The sequence below is a fragment of the Columba livia genome, chromosome 8 (genome assembly GCF_036013475.1).
Source record: "Columba livia isolate bColLiv1 breed racing homer chromosome 8, bColLiv1.pat.W.v2, whole genome shotgun sequence".
NCBI classification, from domain to species: Eukaryota; Metazoa; Chordata; class Aves; order Columbiformes; family Columbidae; genus Columba; species Columba livia.
The window spans coordinates 31,017,246-31,037,785 of NC_088609.1; the positions used below are offsets into that span (position 1 = coordinate 31,017,246).

General features: G+C 40.4%; 2 protein-coding genes across 20 annotated transcripts in view; one reads left to right on the forward strand and one right to left on the reverse strand.

The window, feature by feature from the left end:
- Positions 1 to 1,063: 1,063 nt before the first annotated feature.
- On the reverse strand, positions 1,064 to 17,776 carry TRMT1L (tRNA methyltransferase 1 like). 9 transcript variants are annotated; one of them, XM_065072780.1, is made up of 16 exons: positions 17,481 to 17,776; positions 14,725 to 14,874; positions 13,904 to 13,966; positions 12,460 to 12,573; positions 11,423 to 11,487; positions 10,956 to 11,085; positions 9,255 to 9,375; positions 8,650 to 8,729; positions 7,649 to 7,904; positions 6,628 to 6,840; positions 5,749 to 5,939; positions 4,193 to 4,271; positions 3,260 to 3,423; positions 2,699 to 2,758; positions 2,279 to 2,405; positions 1,064 to 2,182 (listed from the first exon to the last, which is right to left on the reverse strand). In XM_065072780.1, the coding sequence occupies exons 1-16, from the start codon at positions 17,602 to 17,604 to the stop codon at positions 1,867 to 1,869; spliced, it is 2,253 nt and encodes a 750-aa protein (XP_064928852.1). In that variant the 5' UTR covers positions 17,605 to 17,776; the 3' UTR covers positions 1,064 to 1,866. The 9 variants fall into 9 exon arrangements, with proteins under 9 accessions (XP_064928852.1, XP_064928850.1, XP_064928851.1 ...); XM_065072778.1 differs by having other exon boundaries at positions 13,856 to 13,966; positions 17,481 to 17,740; XM_065072779.1 differs by having other exon boundaries at positions 2,699 to 2,755; positions 13,856 to 13,966; positions 17,481 to 17,726.
- Positions 17,775 to 20,540, forward strand: part of SWT1 (SWT1 RNA endoribonuclease homolog) — a 31,863-nt gene continuing 29,097 nt past the window's right edge. For 7 of the 11 annotated variants that reach the window (XR_010474411.1, XR_010474410.1, XM_065072768.1 and 4 more), the window contains exons 1-2: positions 17,776 to 17,929; positions 18,685 to 18,759. Coding sequence is in view for 9 of the 11 variants with exons in the window: in XM_065072768.1 (XP_064928840.1) it covers positions 18,694 to 18,759 (66 nt within the window). In the remaining 2 variants the exon portion in view is untranslated. Of the gene's footprint in view, positions 17,978 to 18,684; positions 18,760 to 20,540 lie in introns of all 11 variants that reach the window. The other 4 variants (XM_065072769.1, XM_065072774.1, XM_065072770.1 and 1 more) reach the window with 3 other exon arrangements.

A 20,540-nucleotide genomic window follows, 5' to 3' on the forward strand; every position in this document is an offset into this window, starting at 1 on the left:
TGGGTTGAACCCAGCAACTCCAGTTGCATTTAATTGTATATAACAAGTAGAAGCCTCCAACAGCAGCCTTGAACCAGCACTAGTGTTCCGTTAATTAATTATTGCAGGACTGATGTGACCCAATGAACAACCAAGACAACTATTGAACAGAACGAGAATTCTCACAGGCCCGAGCTGCAAATCCCCCTTCTGGTCACTCACACCAGGCAAAACTCCTTGTCCCTGATTGGATAATGGAAAAAAAACCCAAATTATATGGACAAGCCCAACCTTCATTTTCTCAGCCCCTCCTTGTACACAGGAAGAGTTGCTTTGACTTGGAAAATATGCACAATACCTTCTGTTACTGAGGGGGGAGCTGTAAAAGCAATTGGCAATCCTTCCTCCAACAGGCTTCAGTTAAACTTCCTTTTTAGCTTATTTTGTTCTAACTGGAATGCTCTCTTTTGCTCCAATTAGCCAACTTGGAGTGATTTTTATCCCACTTACAGTAACACTAAAGTGAGCTGTGTTAGCTGCCAGCAGAGCCTTCTAACAGGCTCTCTGCATCAAAAATTATTAAAAACTTTGTTCAGAACAACTAAGGAACACTAACTTTTCCTTCTTCGTTTTCATTTCTAATTTGATACCAAGTTACCTTCAGAAAAGAACTAGAAGCACTGAATTTTCAAAGGAAACTTAGTTTCATGCTGTATCACTGCTGAAGTGCAAATATTATCCCTTTAGTGGTCTCAATTTTTAATTGGGACAGAATGAAAGGAACTCCTCAGTCCTGAATTGAAGATGGTCTTAATTCTGGCCCAAGGGGAGCTTAGGAAGTTACGCATGATTGGGAGCGTACTGGTCATGTTCCTCTTGGTTAGCACTCAATGAGAAGCAATAATCTTACCATGAAGTTTCAAAGAGAGAAATCACAATAATAACCCCTTGTGTTCTGCTCATAGATAAACTGAACACCTGGGGCCAGGCTGAACACCAAACTTGTGAAAAACTGCAGCAACTCCTTCATTTGTGAGAGTTGTTCCCAAAGGTTTGGGGAAAAGAAAGGACAAAGTCAAGTTGATTTGACTGGAATGCTGCCATGTATTTAAGGAACCAGACCCAACTCCCACCGCAGCACCTCTTTGCTTGTTCACAGAAGAGATCTTTTAAACAACTAAGACTTTAATGACAGATTCATAGCAAAATGTCACCTGGAACTTAGGGTGTCTTGTCACTGCTCCTTTTTGCAGTACCCAACCAAACGTCACCGCCGCACAAATGCCTACCGAGGGTGACAAACACAACTCACTAAGGTTTGGATAAACTGGAGTTTCAGGAACAGTCGTGGAACAATTTCTTTCTGCTCTCACTTGAGTTAGGTCCTTGCTTGTAGGTAGGACTATGAAAACAGAACCGAACGCCAAATTACACGTGCCATCTGGAGCGAGCAGCACACCAAGGGTTTTCTGGATTTTATCCTGTCTTATTTTATCATCTTAACTGAACTGTAGCCAGTCAGGTGTTAGGAATGATTCATTTCAGGAATACTGTGTTTCATATTAACCTCCTGTTGAGAAATGCTGAAGACATTCAGCCTCATCCACCCTGCTGGGTTCTGTGCTGGCAATAAGGTGTTACCAAGGGCTCAGGAGCAGCCACCAAGCCTCAGTGCCAAAGTGGATGCAAGAAACTCCCTCTGAGACCTTCCTGCAGCAGCAGTACCTTGACCACACACACTGTGAACAATTCTAAAGTGTCTTTTTCAAATTAAAATAGCAGGCAGCTCAAGTTTTCTAAATCCAGTTTGGTGAGAAGTACTGGCTTACTGAAACAGGGTGCGCTCGCAGTCCGTAACATCCCGCTCTGCAAACAGGATGGTTTGTGTTAATCAGCTGCGCAGGGAGCGGGGCAGTCTTTTGTCAACAAGGCAGCGGCGACCGCAGATTTGTCGTCTTCCAGGAACTCGGCATCGTCCACCTTGCCGTCTGCCTTGCTGTGAGCCTGTTCTCCTTGCTGGATGTCCCCTGGTCGGTGGCCGGGACCCTCCGCCTGGCCCCCCGTGTACGTGGGGGTGCTGTACTTCATCAGGACGGTCTTAAACTGCGCCAAGGGGGCGTTCGTGCGGACTCCCATGGGATCAAAGTGGGTTCTGCTGACTCTGTATCCCGCTTCGGAGAGATAGTTTAAAAACTTATTTAACCTGGAAAAAAAAGGCATTAATGCTAATAAGGCTGATTCAATACAAGTTATCAGTTGTCACAGTACTATAAGACTGGAGCTTAAACAAAAACCTTACTTTGGCATGTTCATTCCTCTAATACTGTGTCTGTGGATATTGTAGTAAAACGCAGGGTGCTCAGCACTGTTCTCAGATTTTTGGCGCTTGGCTGCATTTCGAAGCACTTCATCACTTTTTCTTTTTCCTGAGCCACAAAAAATGCCAGTGAAACCAGTGAATACTCAGCAAGACCACAAAAGATGTCAGTGAAGCCAAAGACAGTACACACAAACAGCCACATAGCAGCTACACCTTTGTGTCTGATTTTATAAGCTAGACTTTTGCGGAGTTAAAATCCAGGCTGAATTTATTTAACATCCTATGATTGTTAAGATACTAAAAAAAACCCAAATCTGTGAACACTAGGTTGGCTTAGCCATCACTTAAACTACAGTTTAATTTGAAACTGCTTCAGCTGCACCAAAATGATCTACTTACCATGTATCAAGTAGGATTCTGCAGAAGTATTTGCTGTTCTAATATATACGCCACATTCTTCTAGAACACAAGAGTCAAAATTAATTGTACTGTGAGACAGGAAAACGGCAAAACAGGAAGAAATAAAACCACATTCTGGCCTAAAGAAGTACAGGAAGGAAAACTTTCACATACTAACTTGGAATTCAGAGGCAATATTCAAAAATACTATTTTATTTAATGAGCAGAACAGCATTCCCATCCTGAAAGGCATTTTTTTGGGCCCGCTGATTTGCAGTGCCTGCGGAATATGCAGAGCACAACAATCCAAGTCCTCTCTTCTTACAGCACATCCTCTCGAGTCAGGATTGGGACACACCAAAGAACCAGCAGACACTGCGTATTTCCAGCTCGCTCAGGAAACATGCTGGATTTCATAGCGGTTCACCTACTGCATTATGTTTATTTGTTGTCCCACCCTGCATTCTGTTTTATGGACACACTAAGTTTTTAAAGAGCAGAATCTCCCTAACTCGCCCCCAAGCCGGTCCTTTTTGTGACACGTCTTGCCGTGGTTCTTACCTTGTTTGTTCTCATCAGAAGGGCTATGGGTAGAAAGTTTTGAAGTTGTACACTCTGCTTCGCAAACTAACGTCTTCAGAAGTGGCTGAGCTTCATCCAGACCATGCTGGACAGCCTCAACCAGCATTCTTCTGAGGAACCCGCTGTTGAAGATGGACCCTGACCTACAAAACACAAGTGAAACATTAAGACTTCTTAACAAAAGCAAAAAATTTGCTCCGCAAATCCCTTGCCCAAACTGATCAGCAATTACATTACACTGAAGCGCTGCATCAGGCTGACTCTGTTCACAACTTGGCAATAGCAAATTGGTTTGCAGTGACAGCAGCATTTGTCTGGTGTTAAAAAAAATATCAAAATCTCAAGAATGGTAATTTTACTTCTGCCCTACTATGTTGAGAAAGTCATTTAGACCCCACAAGAAAAGCACCGTCACTTGTGAACCATTTTCATGCTGCTTTGACATGGTTAAAAGACAAAGATGTATTTGTCTTTCTCACAAGAGAAAATTCTAAGTATTAACTATTGAGCAGTGTAGTATTTACTACCATCAGCACATGTGAGGATTTATTTAATAAGTTCTCCACAACTACAGAATAATAGAAAGTTGCTTAACATTTGGCAACTAGAAGAACACACAGCCGGGCTCCCCTGTGCAGGATGTATTACCTAAATTGCAGCAAATATGAAATTTAAAGGCAGTTTTTAATTTATTAACCAGACTGAACACTATGAACAAGAGCAAAAACTGAATACCCTACTAAATTCAAATTGATCAAACATTTTCTGAACTCCTCCCAGTTGCTCTACCTCCTTTTGCAGCTGTAGAATATCCTGCAGCCTTGCGTTTTTATTATGCAACTGAGCATCTGACCTCCAGAGGTCCTTCCAACCTCGATTATTCTCCAATTCTACGTTGTGTTCTGTACTTACCAGAGAGGACCAAGAACAACCGCTGTCTTCCCAGGCATACTGCTGTGACAATCACAAGGCAGCTGCTGATACGGGTTTTCTACAACAGAAAAACAGGATTTAGAAGTTGTTTTGAAATAGCCAGCAAGGCCTGCTCTACTGAAGAGAGATGACATCAACACAAAGACATTAAGTAAACGATTCATTTACTAGTTATCCTGGTTTCAGCTGGGATAAGAGTTAATTTTCCTCCTAGTAGCTGTGTTTTGGATTTAGTAGGGGAAGAATGTTGATAAGATGCTGATGGTCTGGTTGTTGTTAGGTAGTCAAGGACTTTTCAACTTCTCACGCAGTGCCAGGCGCACAGTGCCAAGACAGCTGACATGGACCGGCCAAAGAGACATTCCATACCATCCACCATCATGCTCAGTGTATATTTTGGAGGAAGAAGGAAGAGGGGGAATGTTTGGAGTCATGGTGTTTTGTCTTCTCAAGTCACCAATAGGTTAGATGGAGCGCAGCTCACCTGGAGCTAGCTGAACACCCGCCTGCCATGGGAAGGGGTGAATGAATTCCTTGTTTCCTTTGCTTTTGTGCGCAGCTTTTGCTTTACCTATTGAACTGTCTTTATCTCAACCCACGAGCTGTATCACTTTTACTCTTCCGATTCTCTCCCCCATCCCACTCGGGGTGAAAAGTGGCTGCATGGGGTAGAGTTACCAGCTGGGGTTAAACCGTGACACTAACGAAAATCTCTGCTATAACACTATACTTATCAGTTACTCATTTCTGTTCTTAAAACTTTATCCAAGGTTTTTTAATAATCTTTTAAATAACAAGCCCATTGCACACTCCTGCACCTGACTTTGAGCAGGACAGTCAAAGACACCACCAGTTAATAGTCAGATATCCAAGAACCTGTAACTTTGAAACAAGCTTTTTCCTTTTATCTTCATTCAAACTACCATCTGGCTAGTAGCTACCTCTTAGCTTATTTTTTTCTACTAACTTGTGTTTAGAGACAGCCCACAGTCAGTTTTTAACCTGGAGGCTGCCTTGATTTACCACTAAGTGTTAGAATTATGTGTGTCTTTCCTACCACACCTGCCGAGAGATTTCCATCAGATGTGTGCAGGTTCTGCCCAAGGGCAGGGAGAATATATCCTTGTCAGAGGGAAAGTGATACTGTTTAGTACACTGCATTTGAAGGTAATAAATGAACCGTAGAAAAGCTATCTGACACTTAAATCTATCCAGCTGCAACTGTGTGGAGGAACCAAATGGTAGCAAAGACTGTCCCACTCTTTGTGCCTTTGCTCAAAATACAGCCCCATATTTACCAGGCATTCCAGCAGCTTCAGCTAGTTGGTGTTGAGAAACAAATCCAGTATATTTACAGCAAAATTCATGCAGCCAACTCATCTAACCCACTACCACAAAGCATGGTACCTTTTCCACCTCATCTAGGTAATTATTACTGTACTAAGGGAGTGCCAATATAAGCAAGGCCTAAACAAACACAAACCAGACATACAGAAATCAGACCTTCCAGAAAGTGCAAACGAAAAGCCATTTACCTTCTGCCATACTACCCTGTTTCTGAAAAATTCTCTCTTCGCACCACTGGCAATGGATGAGGTATCTTATTTTCTTTACTGAATCATCCGCGGTGGATGGTCCCCTTAAAACTCTGACCACTACTAGAACAAAATGTTCTAGAGCCACTGCGAGTAAAACTTCAATGGCTTTGTTACAGCGAGCTGCAGCTCTGTGAAGGAAAAACAAAACCAAATTGTACTCAATTCGGCAGACAAACTGCCACAGATACCTGAACCTGCTGAAAGATTCCTGAGCTCATCCACTTTCTAAAAAGAGATTCTAAAGATCTGAGAAAGCAATCAGGACAAAACCTCATTTTTTAAATAGCTAGTTTTGTCTGCTTCCTTTAAGGCTGAGAATATCTTATTTTACCTTTTACTGAGAATATTGAGATGCAAATGACTGATTTCACAAATTAGTAATCACATGTATCTTGAACCTCAAGCATGAGGATCTAAAGTGAACATCAGCTTCCACCGAAGCAAATCTAACTCTAATGCTCAGCTAGAAGCCACTCAAGCAGTTTAAATCATATTTACAAAGTCCTACGCAGCACTAAAATGACCATAAAATTGATGGAGGAATAACAGAGTGTGCAAATAGGCAAGTCTGGGGAGGGATGGTAATGTAAAAATACCCATCACCAAAAAGCCCTCCCCACTGTCCCAGTCCACCACACTATTTATGCCTTTTCTCCTCACTCAGTCTTTTAGTTTAAAAATCACCTTATCCCATAGCAGCACACAAATAGGAAACATTCATTTTGTATCAAGAATTAAGGAATTCTGGAAACAGAACATGCACAACCTACAGAAGCAGCTAGAAGCAGAATTTGAGCAAATTTGTTTTACCAGCACCTTGTCACAGCAGCAATTATCATTCTGGCTCCCAGTTCCTTGTAGTACTCTGTTCGAACAATATTACACCCATAATGACGTAGGGCAACGTGTTGGGCCTTTGCGTACAGAGAACTGGTGTCTGTGGACGTCAGTGACACAATTCCAAGGTTTCTCACATTTCTGAAGGCAGAATCCAGGTAATTCACAGAAGTTCCAAAGGGGTCCAAATGGCTGAAAGGAAACGAAGCATCACTGAGTATCTATAGATGGTCAACGGTTTAGCCTTAAACTGCGGAAAACACTATTTTATAAGCCTCACTTACGGTCATATTGAAAACAAAATGAGAAAACAGGACTAATATTTACAGTACACCTCTCATTAAATACTCTGGAACTTTCAAGTATCAAATAGAAAGAGCTAGGGAAGCACTATGCTGGAAAATACACATCATCACAAAACCAGATAGTGCTTTTTTTTGCGTCCTGACCCAGTGACTCATTTAAGCTACAAGAATATTGGCCTGAGGCTTACCTTCAGCCTTAAAACAAAGGGAAACTCCCAAACCAAGAATGCATTCCAGTTTATGTACTAAACTAATACTCATTTTCAGCCTGAATACCTACAAGCTGATATCTAGACATTAATCAATCAAAAAAAGAGAATTCAATCACTTATTTTGACGTCTGCATAGGTTTTGAAAAGTATGCATCTATAAACCCAACTTGGAAGAATTAGTCTAGTTGAATATGAACACACTGCAAAATGGATTAAAACAGGAGGTGCAATGAAGTTCTGCACAATGACATGCAAAGGTATGAATTTTAAATTAGAAGTTCCAATTAAAAAAAGACTAATTTGACATTTCTCTTTCTCAAAAAATATAGAAAGAATCTGGCTTAAAATTTTCATGTACTATTATAGACCATTCTGTATGTCAGAAGGACTTCATATTTTCCCTAAATAACCATACACTGGGAGATGGGTGTGATGTGTCATTATCAAACCAGGAAATCATTAACAGAAACATTCAAAACTTACATAAAATCAAATGCTCTCAAATGCATTATAACATTGGCGTCCATTCTTGTCACTTCAATGGTGTCAGTATTTTCTTCTCCATCTGCTCCATCTGCCATAGCTTCACCATTATCTTCCTCCATAGATTCAAGTTTCACCTTCATTTTGTTTAAGTGGCAGTTTTCCCGAATCATTGTCACAGAATTTTCATTACAATCGTTAATTGTAACTTTCACAGCACTCCTGAGATGCTTTGCCCACTGTAATCCCATGATACCTACGGAAAGACAGAAGTGTAACCTTAGAACAACTACTGCAAAAGCTGGCAAAACCATTAGTTATTATTTTATAATAATTAAATAGTTAAACATTAATATTTTTCGGCTGCCTCCAAATGTGGCTTTCGTTGTGCAGCCCATGATGACATAGCAGAAGTGCAGGACAGGATGTGCTTGTGGAGTCTGGCCTCATTCAGAACAGGGATTAATTCACAATCAAGAATTTTTATGAAAAAAAGCTGAGCAGTTACTGTTCTCAATTAAGAGGCAGCAATCCAGATCTCTTTGGGTTTTTGTTCCAGAAGGCTAAATAGACACTGATATAATTACATTTAGTTCACATTCAGAATTTTGTAATCATTTAAGAGATGATCCTGCTAAAGACGCTTGGATTCATCACCATTTTTAAACCACAGGCTCATTTTACAGCCAAATTCCACAACCAGAGTCACACAAGATCTGTGACCTTGCCACAAGTTCAGGAAGATGCCATTAAATGATGGACACTAAAGCAAATAATTTTAAGGAGACCGCTAAGCTTTGACTTAACATTATTTACAGTCTTTAAAACACCTAATACCGCGCTCTTGATGGCATTTTTTGTATGGAAGCCAATGGCTGGCTGCCTAAGGAAGAAAATTATCATGTACCTCACTTTTTTGAATACGTCATGTCAGTTCCTACTCATTTTTGGAGCTTCATACTACTGGATATTAACCAAAAGAGTAAAGTAATCGACTTTACCAGTGGCACCAAAAGCATCCAAACATTCTATCGGTTTACGTTCCTCAGCTAGAACGGCTAGTGCGCAGAATATCAATTGCCTTAAAAATAAAAAGGAACGGTCATGGTAAGTTGAGAAAACATTTTTCCTTCTTTTTCTTTAGTTATTTCCCTTGAACATAATACTAGAACATTTAAGCCAAACTATGTTTTACATGGAAGGACACTACGCTACTAATGGCTCCATGTTGAAAAACATCATAAATTACTGTAGAGCAATGAAATTCCACTTGTTCTTTGAGACATGGCCATGACCTTGGTTGCAATGGCCTCCCCCACAGTCACATCTCAGCTGTCACAGGTATATCTGAGCTAACTTTAAACTCAGCTCAAATATTAACAGCACTGAGACCGTGAGAGGTCAGCAGGGGCTGAAGCCCAGTCCCATGCCTTGGTGTCAACGCTCACACTTTTCAGATGTGGTACAGACGCATTTTCTAATGAAAACTATTTCTCCTGCCCTCTGAACTAAAGTTTCTCAGGGTTTACTTTTCAAAACACACAAGTATTTTTCACTACAAACTCAGCAGCCCTCTGGTGCATCTTCCCACTCCCTGTTCTCTTACCGGTTGAGTTTCATTTTAGGATTAAAATAGGAATCAGTTTTCTGAGGTGTGGAGTAGTTGGGAAGAACCTGCACATCTGTGGCCAACTCCTTCAGCACTTCAGAAGACTTGGGAGCAGGAACTAAAAGAAAGCAGTTGTGGTGGAAGGAAAGAGTTATTGACAACTGAAACAGCATTAGCACATTTGATAAATTAAATTAAAAATTTGCTCCCATATAGCAAGAAGTCTGGGTAATGCTGTAATCTAACTAGCACACGGATCAGTTAACAAGTATGTGAAGGTAAATAAGCAGACAATTTATTTTCTAGTCCTACAAGTAGCAGATAAGGATCAGGCTCTACTATAATTTTTTCCCATAAAACATCAGATTTGTTTCTCAGTTGGGCTCCTACATACTCAGAAATTTCAGAAAGTGAGCCCCTGAGCACATATGCTTTGCATGTTCTAACATAATACATTGCTAATTAATTAAAACCCTAATGACATACTCCTGAATGTGTATCAGTGAACTGCAAAAATCCCTCAAAATCCTTGATCTAATCTCTGTAAATTATCAAACAGCTTCATGAAACGTGTATAGACAGCACAAGCAGAGGGACAATTTCAACAATTAAGCGTGAAAAATGTTCTGAATTTCTCCTCTGCCCATGAGGACAAGTAGCCACAAATATTTCATTTTAAAAGTGTCAAATAGGCCATTCTTTACTAACAGTTCTGAAGGGAACCATACAGAGATACACGTATTTCACAACCTCTGTTAAAGGTTAAAGTTATGGAATTGAAAGTCCATATTAAATTAATGTTCAAAATTAAATTAATAAAAACTAAAGTAATTTCACTAATTTAATATATATAATAAAAAGCAAGTAATTTAATTAATACGGAAATAATAAAAATTACATTTATGGAATGAAGTTAGAAGTACAGTCTATGGTATGGAGGGTACTACTATCACTTCTTAGACATGCAAACTGACTCCAAGATACATAAATACCACTCCTAACCTGCTTATGGGCAACAAAGTGTGACCCTCATAGCTCCCAGTCTCACCTTTATTACATTATATATAGGTAAAAATCCATATGTCTACACAGAGACAGAAAACAAATCAGATCCATTTTCAACATCAATAGTCTAGGGTGCAGGAAAAGGAAAAAAGTTTTGCACATCAGCTAATCAATAATGTGCCTTTTACTTGACAGCTGTAGAGAACAGACAATTTGCAAAAATGAAGAGTTGGCATTCCAATTATTTAAAATGCTTCCCACCACCTTGTTTGGTGTATCCACACTGATGCAGTTTGGATAAAAGGATTTTTATATTGCAGAGATTTCCTCAAGACTGATTCACAAACACACACACAGCCAAATACATAGGCATTAAACTCTCTACACAGATTTTTGTTACATGGCTTCCAGGTCCTCCATTCTTTTGGAGAGAGAGAGAAGCCTACATTTGCAACATTTAACTAATTGTGAAAGGAATATTATTTATCAATAGGAATAGCTAGTCAATGCAGAGGTTACATCACAAGGCTGCTACCTTTGAGGAAAAGAGTGTTCTGAAATATTAAGGGCAGATTTTACAATAGTAAAGCTAAATCTGTTCCAGGATTTTTCTCATCTCTCTCACTCATTTATTATAGTTACTCCACATGCTAGACAGGATAAGAAGATTGAACGTTTTACAGAAGAACAGACCTGTAATAAACCTTGACTCAGTTTCTCCTTTATTCACATGACGATTAATGTGACTGATCATGTCAGTTCTTCGTGTGATAGTTGCTGAGCAGATGATACAGTGGTAATGGGCTCCCATCTTTGAAAGTGTCTGCAAAATACAACATGTGTAATTTCAGAATAAACACAATCAAAACACAGCAACAGCTGAATATAGGCAGATGAAGAAGTCATCTGTTACCACTAGCACATATAAAATACTTTGATTTTACAGCCAGAGACTGTTAAGCGATACCCCCAGAGCCACCCTCTGCCGATGCTCTACGTACTCCACATGCAGGGGAGGAGCAGAGACACATCCAGCACCTCAAATACTTACATTCTGGACTGATAAACTTACACTGGATAGCAAGATGTATTTTGAAACTAAGTAGATTGCAGAAGTTGCCCCCAAAATACCCATTTCCCAGGCTAACAGCATTTTTTACCTGCTCTCCAACAAGGTTTGGTTTTACTGGATGACAAGGTAAGTGGCAGATGCACATTCTGTACCCTGGAAAATAAATTATTGTCACATCATGGCACAGTAAGTCAACAGAATGCATGTGTCCTACACCACATACTCTGATTCAAAGTGTTCTGCATTTTCATCGCATGGTCTCATTGAAGATTCCCAGATACTGCCACAAGAAAATGTTACCACTTATTTCACAAACTCACCTTCTGTAGAGAGAAATTAGCTAATTTTACATTACACATTTTTAAAAATCAGAAAAAATTACATACAGGCAATTCATTTTAATAAATCTGTGAGAAGCTACAGTGAGTCTTCAGGCTATATGGTATATAACATTCAAAAATACTTTGAGTATACCACAAAAGTATTGTTACCTGGCTAAAAGACTCATGTGAAGAACCCATATGTTTCATGGTTTACAGAAAAACAAAACCATCCCCCCAAACAAACCACAAATAAAAGACATCTGCTAGTGCACACAAAGCCAGAACTCTAGTTGGATCATTTTTAAAATCAACCTTCATCTTGTCCATATTCTGATTAGTTGTTTTATTTCCTGCAAACTCGTATTTCTGGTTCTTCAAAAACACATGCTGCTCACTGTCTTTCCCTTCTTCAACTTCCCATAGGGATTTTAATGCATCTTACAAGCAGATCAGAGTTTGTTAAAAGCCAGATAAGTGACCATACTTGTGTGTATTTTTCATTATATACATATTTTAACTTTTATTGTCATTTTCATGACATGCCAAGCAACTGTTGTATTTTCTTTTTAATTAGAAAATGCACAACTGTAACTATTTTGGCCTTTAAAAGAATACAGAGCTATTTTACATTTACATTTTACATCCCAGTTCAAGATTCATTATGTCAAAATGTGGTTCTAGTTCAGAGCTGGTAACAAGATCCTTAAATCAAGAGAAATTTAAAAAGATGACAAAGAACAATGTCCTACAACATGTTCACAATTTCTTCTAGTATTTACTATTCAAATATGATTGTAATTACCTTCAAATTCAACAGAAACTTTCCAGTGCAAATTCTGAAGGTGACGATGGAGCTTAGGACCGTAACAAGCTTTTAATTTCTCCTCGGGACACAATGGACAAGGCTTCTTTTCATCTGAAAATACAAATAAACAAAAAGTATGAGAAACGTATGAAATGCAGCAAATACTCATGTTAACAGAGATGCATATCAAGAGAAAAAAAGAATGAAGGTGCTATCAATGGGAGTTAGAGATGAAGTCACCAAGTTATATTCTATTTCAGGTGCACAAAAACATCAAATTCCTGGATTGCCTCTTTCTACTCCACAGAATATAGACAGATAACATAGAATATAGACAAGAACCACTATAACTTTAAAGATCATTAACTTCTACAACCTCAGGTTTTGTTTTCTAGTATTTTTTTTTATTCGAGCAACATACGGCTAATGGAACTTCTGAAGAGTACTGCAGAATAACAATTTTATAGATGATGTTTAGACTGGCAGCATTTAGAAAAAAAAATCCAACTGAATTGGTTAGAACAGGAAATCTGTCTTTCCATATCCTGAATCTTTTAGATAAAACAAAAACCAGCTATAGTGAGATGCTGTAGAGCTGTACACAGGAATTATGTATCAGAGCACACATACATCTGCTGCTGGGTCGTAAACTCCTGAATGGCAAATAACCTTTCATGCAGAATTTAGCAGAAAAGCTTCGATGTGTTTGAACAGTACACACAGTGAATTTTTAAACATGCCACACAACATGAGGATCTATAATAATAATAATGACATATCTTAGGCGTGCACAGCAGCAAAATTCCTTTTTAATGACTTTTTTAATGAGTGGATTACTACATCCATGCAGTCCCACGCCACTGAAGTCAAAAGAGGCAGCCTACAGCTCCCCAAACAAATCTCTAATGCTGACCAGCCTCTTCTATTGACTTATGATTTACTGATTATTTACCGAGTTTCTTACCACTACCATGGATTTACATCTAAATCAGCAACAGCTACAAGTACAAGAATTCTAAGATACTTACGATCTATCTCCTCATTAAAAATGGAACAAACTCTCTACAGAAAACATTTATTTCAAATTTAAACACTAACAATTAGCTTCCCTGTTAGCACAGCACTTAAAGTAAAATAAAAATGAGACTAAACTGCTGATGGATAGCTAGAATTAACATTTTGCTGATCCATGCACGCTGCCAACATTAGAAATGCTACAATGCAGAAGAAAAAGATGAAAAGGAATCATTAAGGCCTTAAATTTAATGAAAGAAGCACAACAACAAGAAGGGGAACAAACCATAAAGGTATTTGTTTATTAAACCCCTCGTCTTCAAGCATATTAAATATATATGGTGTTTTAAAAATAAAACCTGAAAGAAAAAGTAAATACCTGTAACGTGCTGATCTGTGTTCTGGGATACTGCCATGGTAAACTCACCTTCTTTCAGATCAGCTAATTTCTCTAGATCAGCAAGATGTCTTTGAATTGAAATATGTTTCTCTAAAAAGCAGAGATATTTAGAAGTTAGGCATTCTTAGTTAATAAATCAGTTTACTGCTATTTTTCTATCCATCATTTCAAATCTATCGCTGACACACAACAGATTTCTCAAACTGGAAAGAACTTCATCTGAAAAAAGCTGAAAAGAGCAAGTCACATTTGCTCCTGATTTTACTGCTTAGCATGGGTAGCGAGAGCGAATCAGGCACAAAGCAGTTTAAAAACATCCTATGAACCCTCTGAAAAAACTAAGAGATCAGCTAGAAGTGTGCCAATTATAAGTAACAATTATTCACTGTACAGCTGGGATACATCCCATTCTACCAACTTTTTCGCCCCCTTAAGAATGTTTAACCTTTAAATTTACCACCTGACTTTTCAACTTATCAGTCAATGGGAACAGTGGAGAAATTGCTAAAAACAAGAGAATTAGTTTATATAATAAGTCACCTTTATTGATTTCAGCACACAGAACATTCCAGTTTATAGTAATACTGAGTCTGTAGCGATTTTAAACCTCTACAATGTTTTTACAAGAGGAGTCTTCAGGTTTTCTTATGTGAAACAATGATATCATTGATCATGGGCTCAGGACAGAGAGGTGAATTTTAAAGCAGTTCCCAGCAAGAGACTTCCCCCATTCTCTGTGGTGCTCTTTGCATCAGAACCAGATGTCCCTTTACCTTTCCCCCTATTTCTACCTTTTCTCCTCCTTTTCTTAAGCATGCAATAAATATTCTTAGACTTTATTAACCAACCTCTGGGGTAGTCTGATGATACATCCAAAATGGTGCTATCAGATTCCCTCGTGGATTCTTGCTCCATTCCTTTTTCTTCCGCTTCCAATTCTGACTTAACTTTCACATCCAGGTTGTTGCTTTTCACTTCTCCAGAGAACTCTACACCATCTTCACAAAAATCAAACAAAACGGTGAAAGTGTTGTTGATACAACTGAATTATACAAATATCTTCATTTGTTTCCAATAATTTGGTGTTTCTTACAGGCTAAAATAACTACCAGTGCAAAGGAGAAAAAAAATTGTATGTTTGAGAATAATATGAGACTAATTATTGCTCATCCTTGGAAACCACTGTGAAATAATGCCATCCTGGACAGACAAAACTATTTGCCCATCTGTATCATCAGATGTCTGAAGTTAACAAAATAATATTTACACTTTATTTTCTGGCAAAATGCAGTGCTAACAAGACAAAGCAGGCAAGGAGGGGGTCCAAATACTCATAACAACATACTGACAGTTAAGAAAATTGTAAATTAAAAGTTTAGAACCAAAAAGAGGAAAGGAATCCGCTATCCTCAGGAGCCATGATGAGGGTTAAGTGCTGGTGCCATGAGTATTTTGCAAATGAATGACTTATCTGAGGTAGTGCAGAGATGGGCCACCTGAAGGAATGCCAAAAGTACTTAAGAAGACAAAAAATAGTCAAGTGGTAGACTTGGGAGAAGCACCCTCATCTTGATTTCACAGATGAATGGATGGATGGACTCTGAGCTGAGCACCACCAGTCAGGACCACCACCTTAGCATTTTAAAATCCAGTTTGGTGAAAGGCAGAGGTGTGAATCCTCAGAAGCAGTGGGTCATTCTCCCCACCAATTAACACTACTGGGAAAGCCACATATAGCGAACGGTATTGCCCCTGAACCCTCAAGCTTTAAAGGTAGAACCAGGCAAGTTTTTTAAATAAAAAAAAGCTATGGCACCACTTCTTAGCTATTGGGAAGCAACAGAGCAGGCTCTGACTTTTCAGCCTGGATCCAACAGATGTCTATAAAACCATGAGATGAAGAGAGAGGACTGAAGTCAACCACTCACTGTCTATTCCAGCACAGAAACTGGGATGCACCAACCAGAGACGCCAGAGCTGGAAAGTCAGAGCAGAAGAACATCGGTTTACACAAGAAAGCTGCAGAGCTCCATGCCAAGGATGGTGCAGGTCTACAAGTGCCCAAGTAAGAATTTTACGGAAGAGAAATCCACTATGGGATTTCAAACACAAACCCAAGCTCAAGAAAATGGGGTCACAAACTATTGATTTTTTTGTGCGTGAAGGCATTTCTGCAGGGTGCATTAATACATAGTTGCTGTGTTCTGCCATCTACTCCTGGCCACTAACTAAAGATAAGTCAAGGGCTGGAAGGATCCTACAGCAATTCTTACGATTCCCCTGGGGTATTTTTGTTTGTTTTCTTTTAAATATTGCAGCTGGATACAAATCTTTGCTGTTATAAAGAAATAAAGAGGAAATTGAAGTAATACCTAAAGGCAGGGGGTTGGAGGAATTGTTTGGAAAGACAATCCTAACAATTTTCTACCTACTTTAAAATACATCAACACCAGCTTTGCTACTCAGAGAGCACTGCTGTATTTCTCACATTTTTAAGCTGAAAATTTGTATTAATATTTTCCACCTACTCCCCAATTAAAAAGTTGCAAGATGCCTGGTCATAGTTTCTACAAACTTTATCCGCAGAAAGAAAATTAAAAAGTGAAAGGATTTTTAGTAAGAGATCCATAAGAAGAATAATGATTAATTATAACTATATGTGCTGTGAGGAAAAACTGGTAACACTTATAAAAACACATAGTGAGAGCACGAAAATCCACCCGAGCTGTATTATCTGCATCTTCACAACAAGTCTACAGGTTAAAATGGTTGAAAAAAAAATTATGCATATATATGTACATAGAGCTTGTATACATATAGGAAGAACGGTAAACTTTCACACTAAATCATTAACAAAAGCTATCAAAGCAAGATTGCAGGATTTTTAAAATACTCATGAGGAATCACTGATCATGCACAAACATAATAATGCTTCAAAGAGACTAAAATATACTTTTTAAGAGTCAGTTTGCTTCAACTGTAAGATTACAGCAGCAAATAACATCAGTGCCACATTTGGCGCGGCTGGAAAACCGATTTAAACACATTTGGCAAAAAAAAATAAAAAAGGCGAGGAGAAAACTCGGGGCAGGGGCGGCAGAGCAGCCAATTTAAACACATTTGAGAGAAAAAACCTGAGGAGAAAATCCATGGGGCAGGGACCGCATGGCTCCCAGCGCCCCCAGGTCTGCAACAGGACCTTGTGAGACCGCGGTTCGAGATTAAAAAAATACCTTTAGCAACCACAAAAATCTCCCATTCGATGCAAAGGGAGAAAAGGGGAGACACAAGCCCCATTTCGCTATTTCTAAGCCGGCGGAGGCTCAGCCTCGGGAACACGTGTGGCCCCACACAAACGGGGCAAGCTGAGCCTACCTCAACCCGCCGGTCTCACAGCGCGGGGCGGGAGAGGCGCGAAGGCTGCTCGGGCCGCCCGGCTGTACGAGTTCAAGCCCCCGGTTCCTTCAGGGCGCTTGTTCCCACCTCCCCGCCCGCCGAATCTGCTCGGCGCTCCCCTCAGAGGAGAACGGAGGAGCCGGTGCCCGCCACACCGCCCGGTGCCTCCACACCGCCCGCCCGCGGCCTCCCCGCGCCCGGCCCTCACTGAGCGCCGCGGTCTCGTCATCGCCGCCTTCGGGCTTCTCCTCAGCATCGTCCTCCCGCCCCGGCTGCCTCTGCTCGGGGGACAGCGGCGCTAGCGAGGCCTCTGCAGCCGCCTCCGCTGCCATCTTCTCTACAGGCAGCGGGGAAAGGCGGACAGAAAGACAACCCGTGAGGCCCACACGCCTCTTAAGTGGGAGCGAGGCGGGCGGGGTGGGGGGGCCAGGCGGCGGCGGCCCCGCACGTAGGGCGGGAGGGAGGCGGTTCCGCGCCGCCTACATTTCCCAGAGCGCCTCGGGTGAGCTGAGGGCTGTCCCCGGTGAGGCTCCCGGGTGTCCCCACAGCGGGGAGGAGCTGGGGCCCGGGCGGTTTTTGGGGCGGGCAGCGCCTGTCTGGGAAGCCCCTGGCCCGGGAGCGGGGCCGCGCTCGGGGTGCCCCCGAGGAGCGTCCGAGGTGAGGGCGTGGAGCCGCTGCCCGCGTCGGCTTCAGCAGGGCGGTGAGGTGGGGCTCTCGTTGTCCTGCTGCCGGGGGTTAAGGAGGGAGGGGATGTGTTGGCAGCTGCTGGGCGGGGTCGAGGGGAGTCTGGGGGCTGCGCTGGAGGACCTGGGGGCTCAGCCTACGTTTCCTCACGCGTGGGGTTGGGGCAGGAGGCTCCTGCCACCTCAGTCACAGGCGTTCCCGCGGTCACTCCGCCCCGGCTGCTTGAAGAGCTCTGTGTTTGCTCAACCTCGCCTTCCCTGTGGAATGGCCGAGCTGTTGCTGTGCCCCACCTGCTCAGGCGGGTGATCTGGACTCCAGACATTCACCTCTGGAGCTCTGGGAGCTTCTGGTGAAGGTTTTTTACAGCCTCCTGAAATCCCTTCTTGTTTGTTTAGCTCTAAGGGCCAGTTTGTGTGTGGGGGTGGTGTAGCTGTTGGGAGATATCGCCGTGTTTATTACCTTCCCTCAGTGGAAGTGATGAATTCTATAGCCTAAAACTCGACGTTTGTATGAGTAGCCATTAAAATATGTTTGTCCCTCTTTGTCTTTGTTTGCTGGTACAACATAAATAACATTTAAAATCCACTGTGGTGCTGTAATCTGAAGAGAGAAAGGAGTATTGGAGTGATTTTTATTTATTTATTTTCTCTACACAGTTAAAATTATTTTTATACCAGCTGGAAAACAAAACTTGAAAAAAATAATAATTGCAGTACTGTTTTTCGTAGGATTTCAAGATGTCTAAAAAGAAATTGAAGAAGTTAACTGGGAAGGAAGACTGTTTGGATGGCCGGGATGACAAAGTAGGAACAGCTGTATTATTAATATTACTATTACTTTAATTCAAACCTCCACATTCAAGAAAAAGGCGTGGATTATTTAGCAGGCTTGTGATACAAGGATTAATCAAATTTGAAGATGGTGTCATTAAGAACAGCGGGATGGTTGAATTGTTCAGATGACTGCAAGTTCTAGCCTGGTAACTAGCTTAGGTTTTTCTCCAGAGGTTATGGGTATTGTGGGTATCAGAAAATATCAGACTTTTTTGTTTTAACATATCTTCCTGGTAGAGGACATTGACCTTAAAACTGCTATCAAAACGACTACTGTTTTCCTGGATTGTTCTGTGTCTTGGATCACAGATCTTAATTTTCTGATTAATCACAAATTGTGCTTATTTGAGCGAGCAACTTTTATATATTTCATCTTAACCATTAAGGTTAAGATGGATTTGGTCAGTGACCAAAATCAGATGTAGATTCTTAGTATACTCTGCTACGTATTTGTGTTTAGTGATTAAGTTTTCATGGGACCACTTGTAAAATGCGGTTGCTACAGGGATGATAATCTTTCTGGTCATGCTTGTATGTAGCTTCCCTTTTTAATTGTTTGTATAACTTTTTGGGAAGTTATTTGCCACCAGTGGCATAATGCACATCTAATAAATCAGTAGTTTAATAAATCCATACTTAAGTTTGCTAGATTTTTCCACTTGGATTTTGCAAGGCATATATGAAACAAGAGAGCTTTTAACTGTCTTGTCATAAATGTGTTAAAAAAAAAAGTTTGGAAGTGTTTATAAATGAGCATGATATCTTGGCAATAGAAACTGAGTTGTGCACATGAGGAGCCTTTTGCTCATGAGGAAAAAATTGTTCTAAGACAAATACTTGTAACTATTTTTCTCCTGAATTCCCTATTATTATTCAATATGTCTTTTAACATTAACTTGTTCTAAGGTGGGGTTTTTTTAGTACTTCAATACAAAAGGTAAAAACATGGCTTAAACCCTCATACTATAGCTGTATTGCTAATGCCTATACCCATTTAAATAATAGAGTTTTAACTGTTGCGTGATTTCCATCTCTGTGAGACAGAATTAAATATTGCAGCCGTTGACCAGTGCAAGCAGCAGTGAAAACCCAAACTATTAATAGCAAAAAGATAAGGAAATCTCTGAATAGTAGCAAGTGTTTCTTCAGTGTGATCACAGAATGGATAAAGAGGTATCTTCAGCTCATACAGGTGAGAGTAAGCCATCTAAGTAACTTAGATTGTGTCAGGGCTTTGGGGCTTTTTATGTGGTATAAGCATGGCCACGTGTTAGAGAAAACTTGCTGCCTGCTGGCTTTTAATATTTTGGCATATAATTCTGTAAGCAAAAGGACATTTGTCACAGTATGAATTAGAATAGGTTTAAACAGGGCTGTCTGGGGGACTAAAAGCACTGCTTCTTCTTGATAATGTCGCCCAGATAATGCCAGATGATATGATAGCTGTGGAGTTGTGAACAGAACACCTAAAGCGGTCTGCTCCAAGAGGATATTTACCCCAAACTGATAATGCCTTAGCATTACCTTTTAAGATATCATTTTGTAGTAGTCTATGATTATAATTTTCCTGTTTTATTGCTAGTATTGATCCTGAGTGTGTAGTTCACTGTTTGCCAGTTAATTGAGTTGTTAATAAACCAATAAAACACTTTGATTCCTATTTGATTATAATCATGCAAGTCGAACAGCTCTTCCGCACCAAGCTGCACTGGTATGATTCTCAGTGGCAGGAGCCTTTAACTGCCTCCTAA

Excerpts from the sequence above, each read along its gene's own strand:
- TRMT1L (XM_065072778.1), bottom strand. The coding sequence starts at position 17,604 with ATGGCAGCGGAGGCGGCTGCAGAGGCCTCGCTAGCGCCGCTGTCCCCC. Across the intron at positions 11,488-12,459 it reads AGTTTCTGTTGAATTTGAAG|GGTACAGAATGTGCATCTGC; the intron begins GTAATTACAATC and ends TTTATTTTCCAG. Across the intron at positions 11,086-11,422 it reads CAAACCTTGTTGGAGAGCAG|ACACTTTCAAAGATGGGAGC; the intron begins GTAAAAAATGCT and ends TGTATTTTGCAG.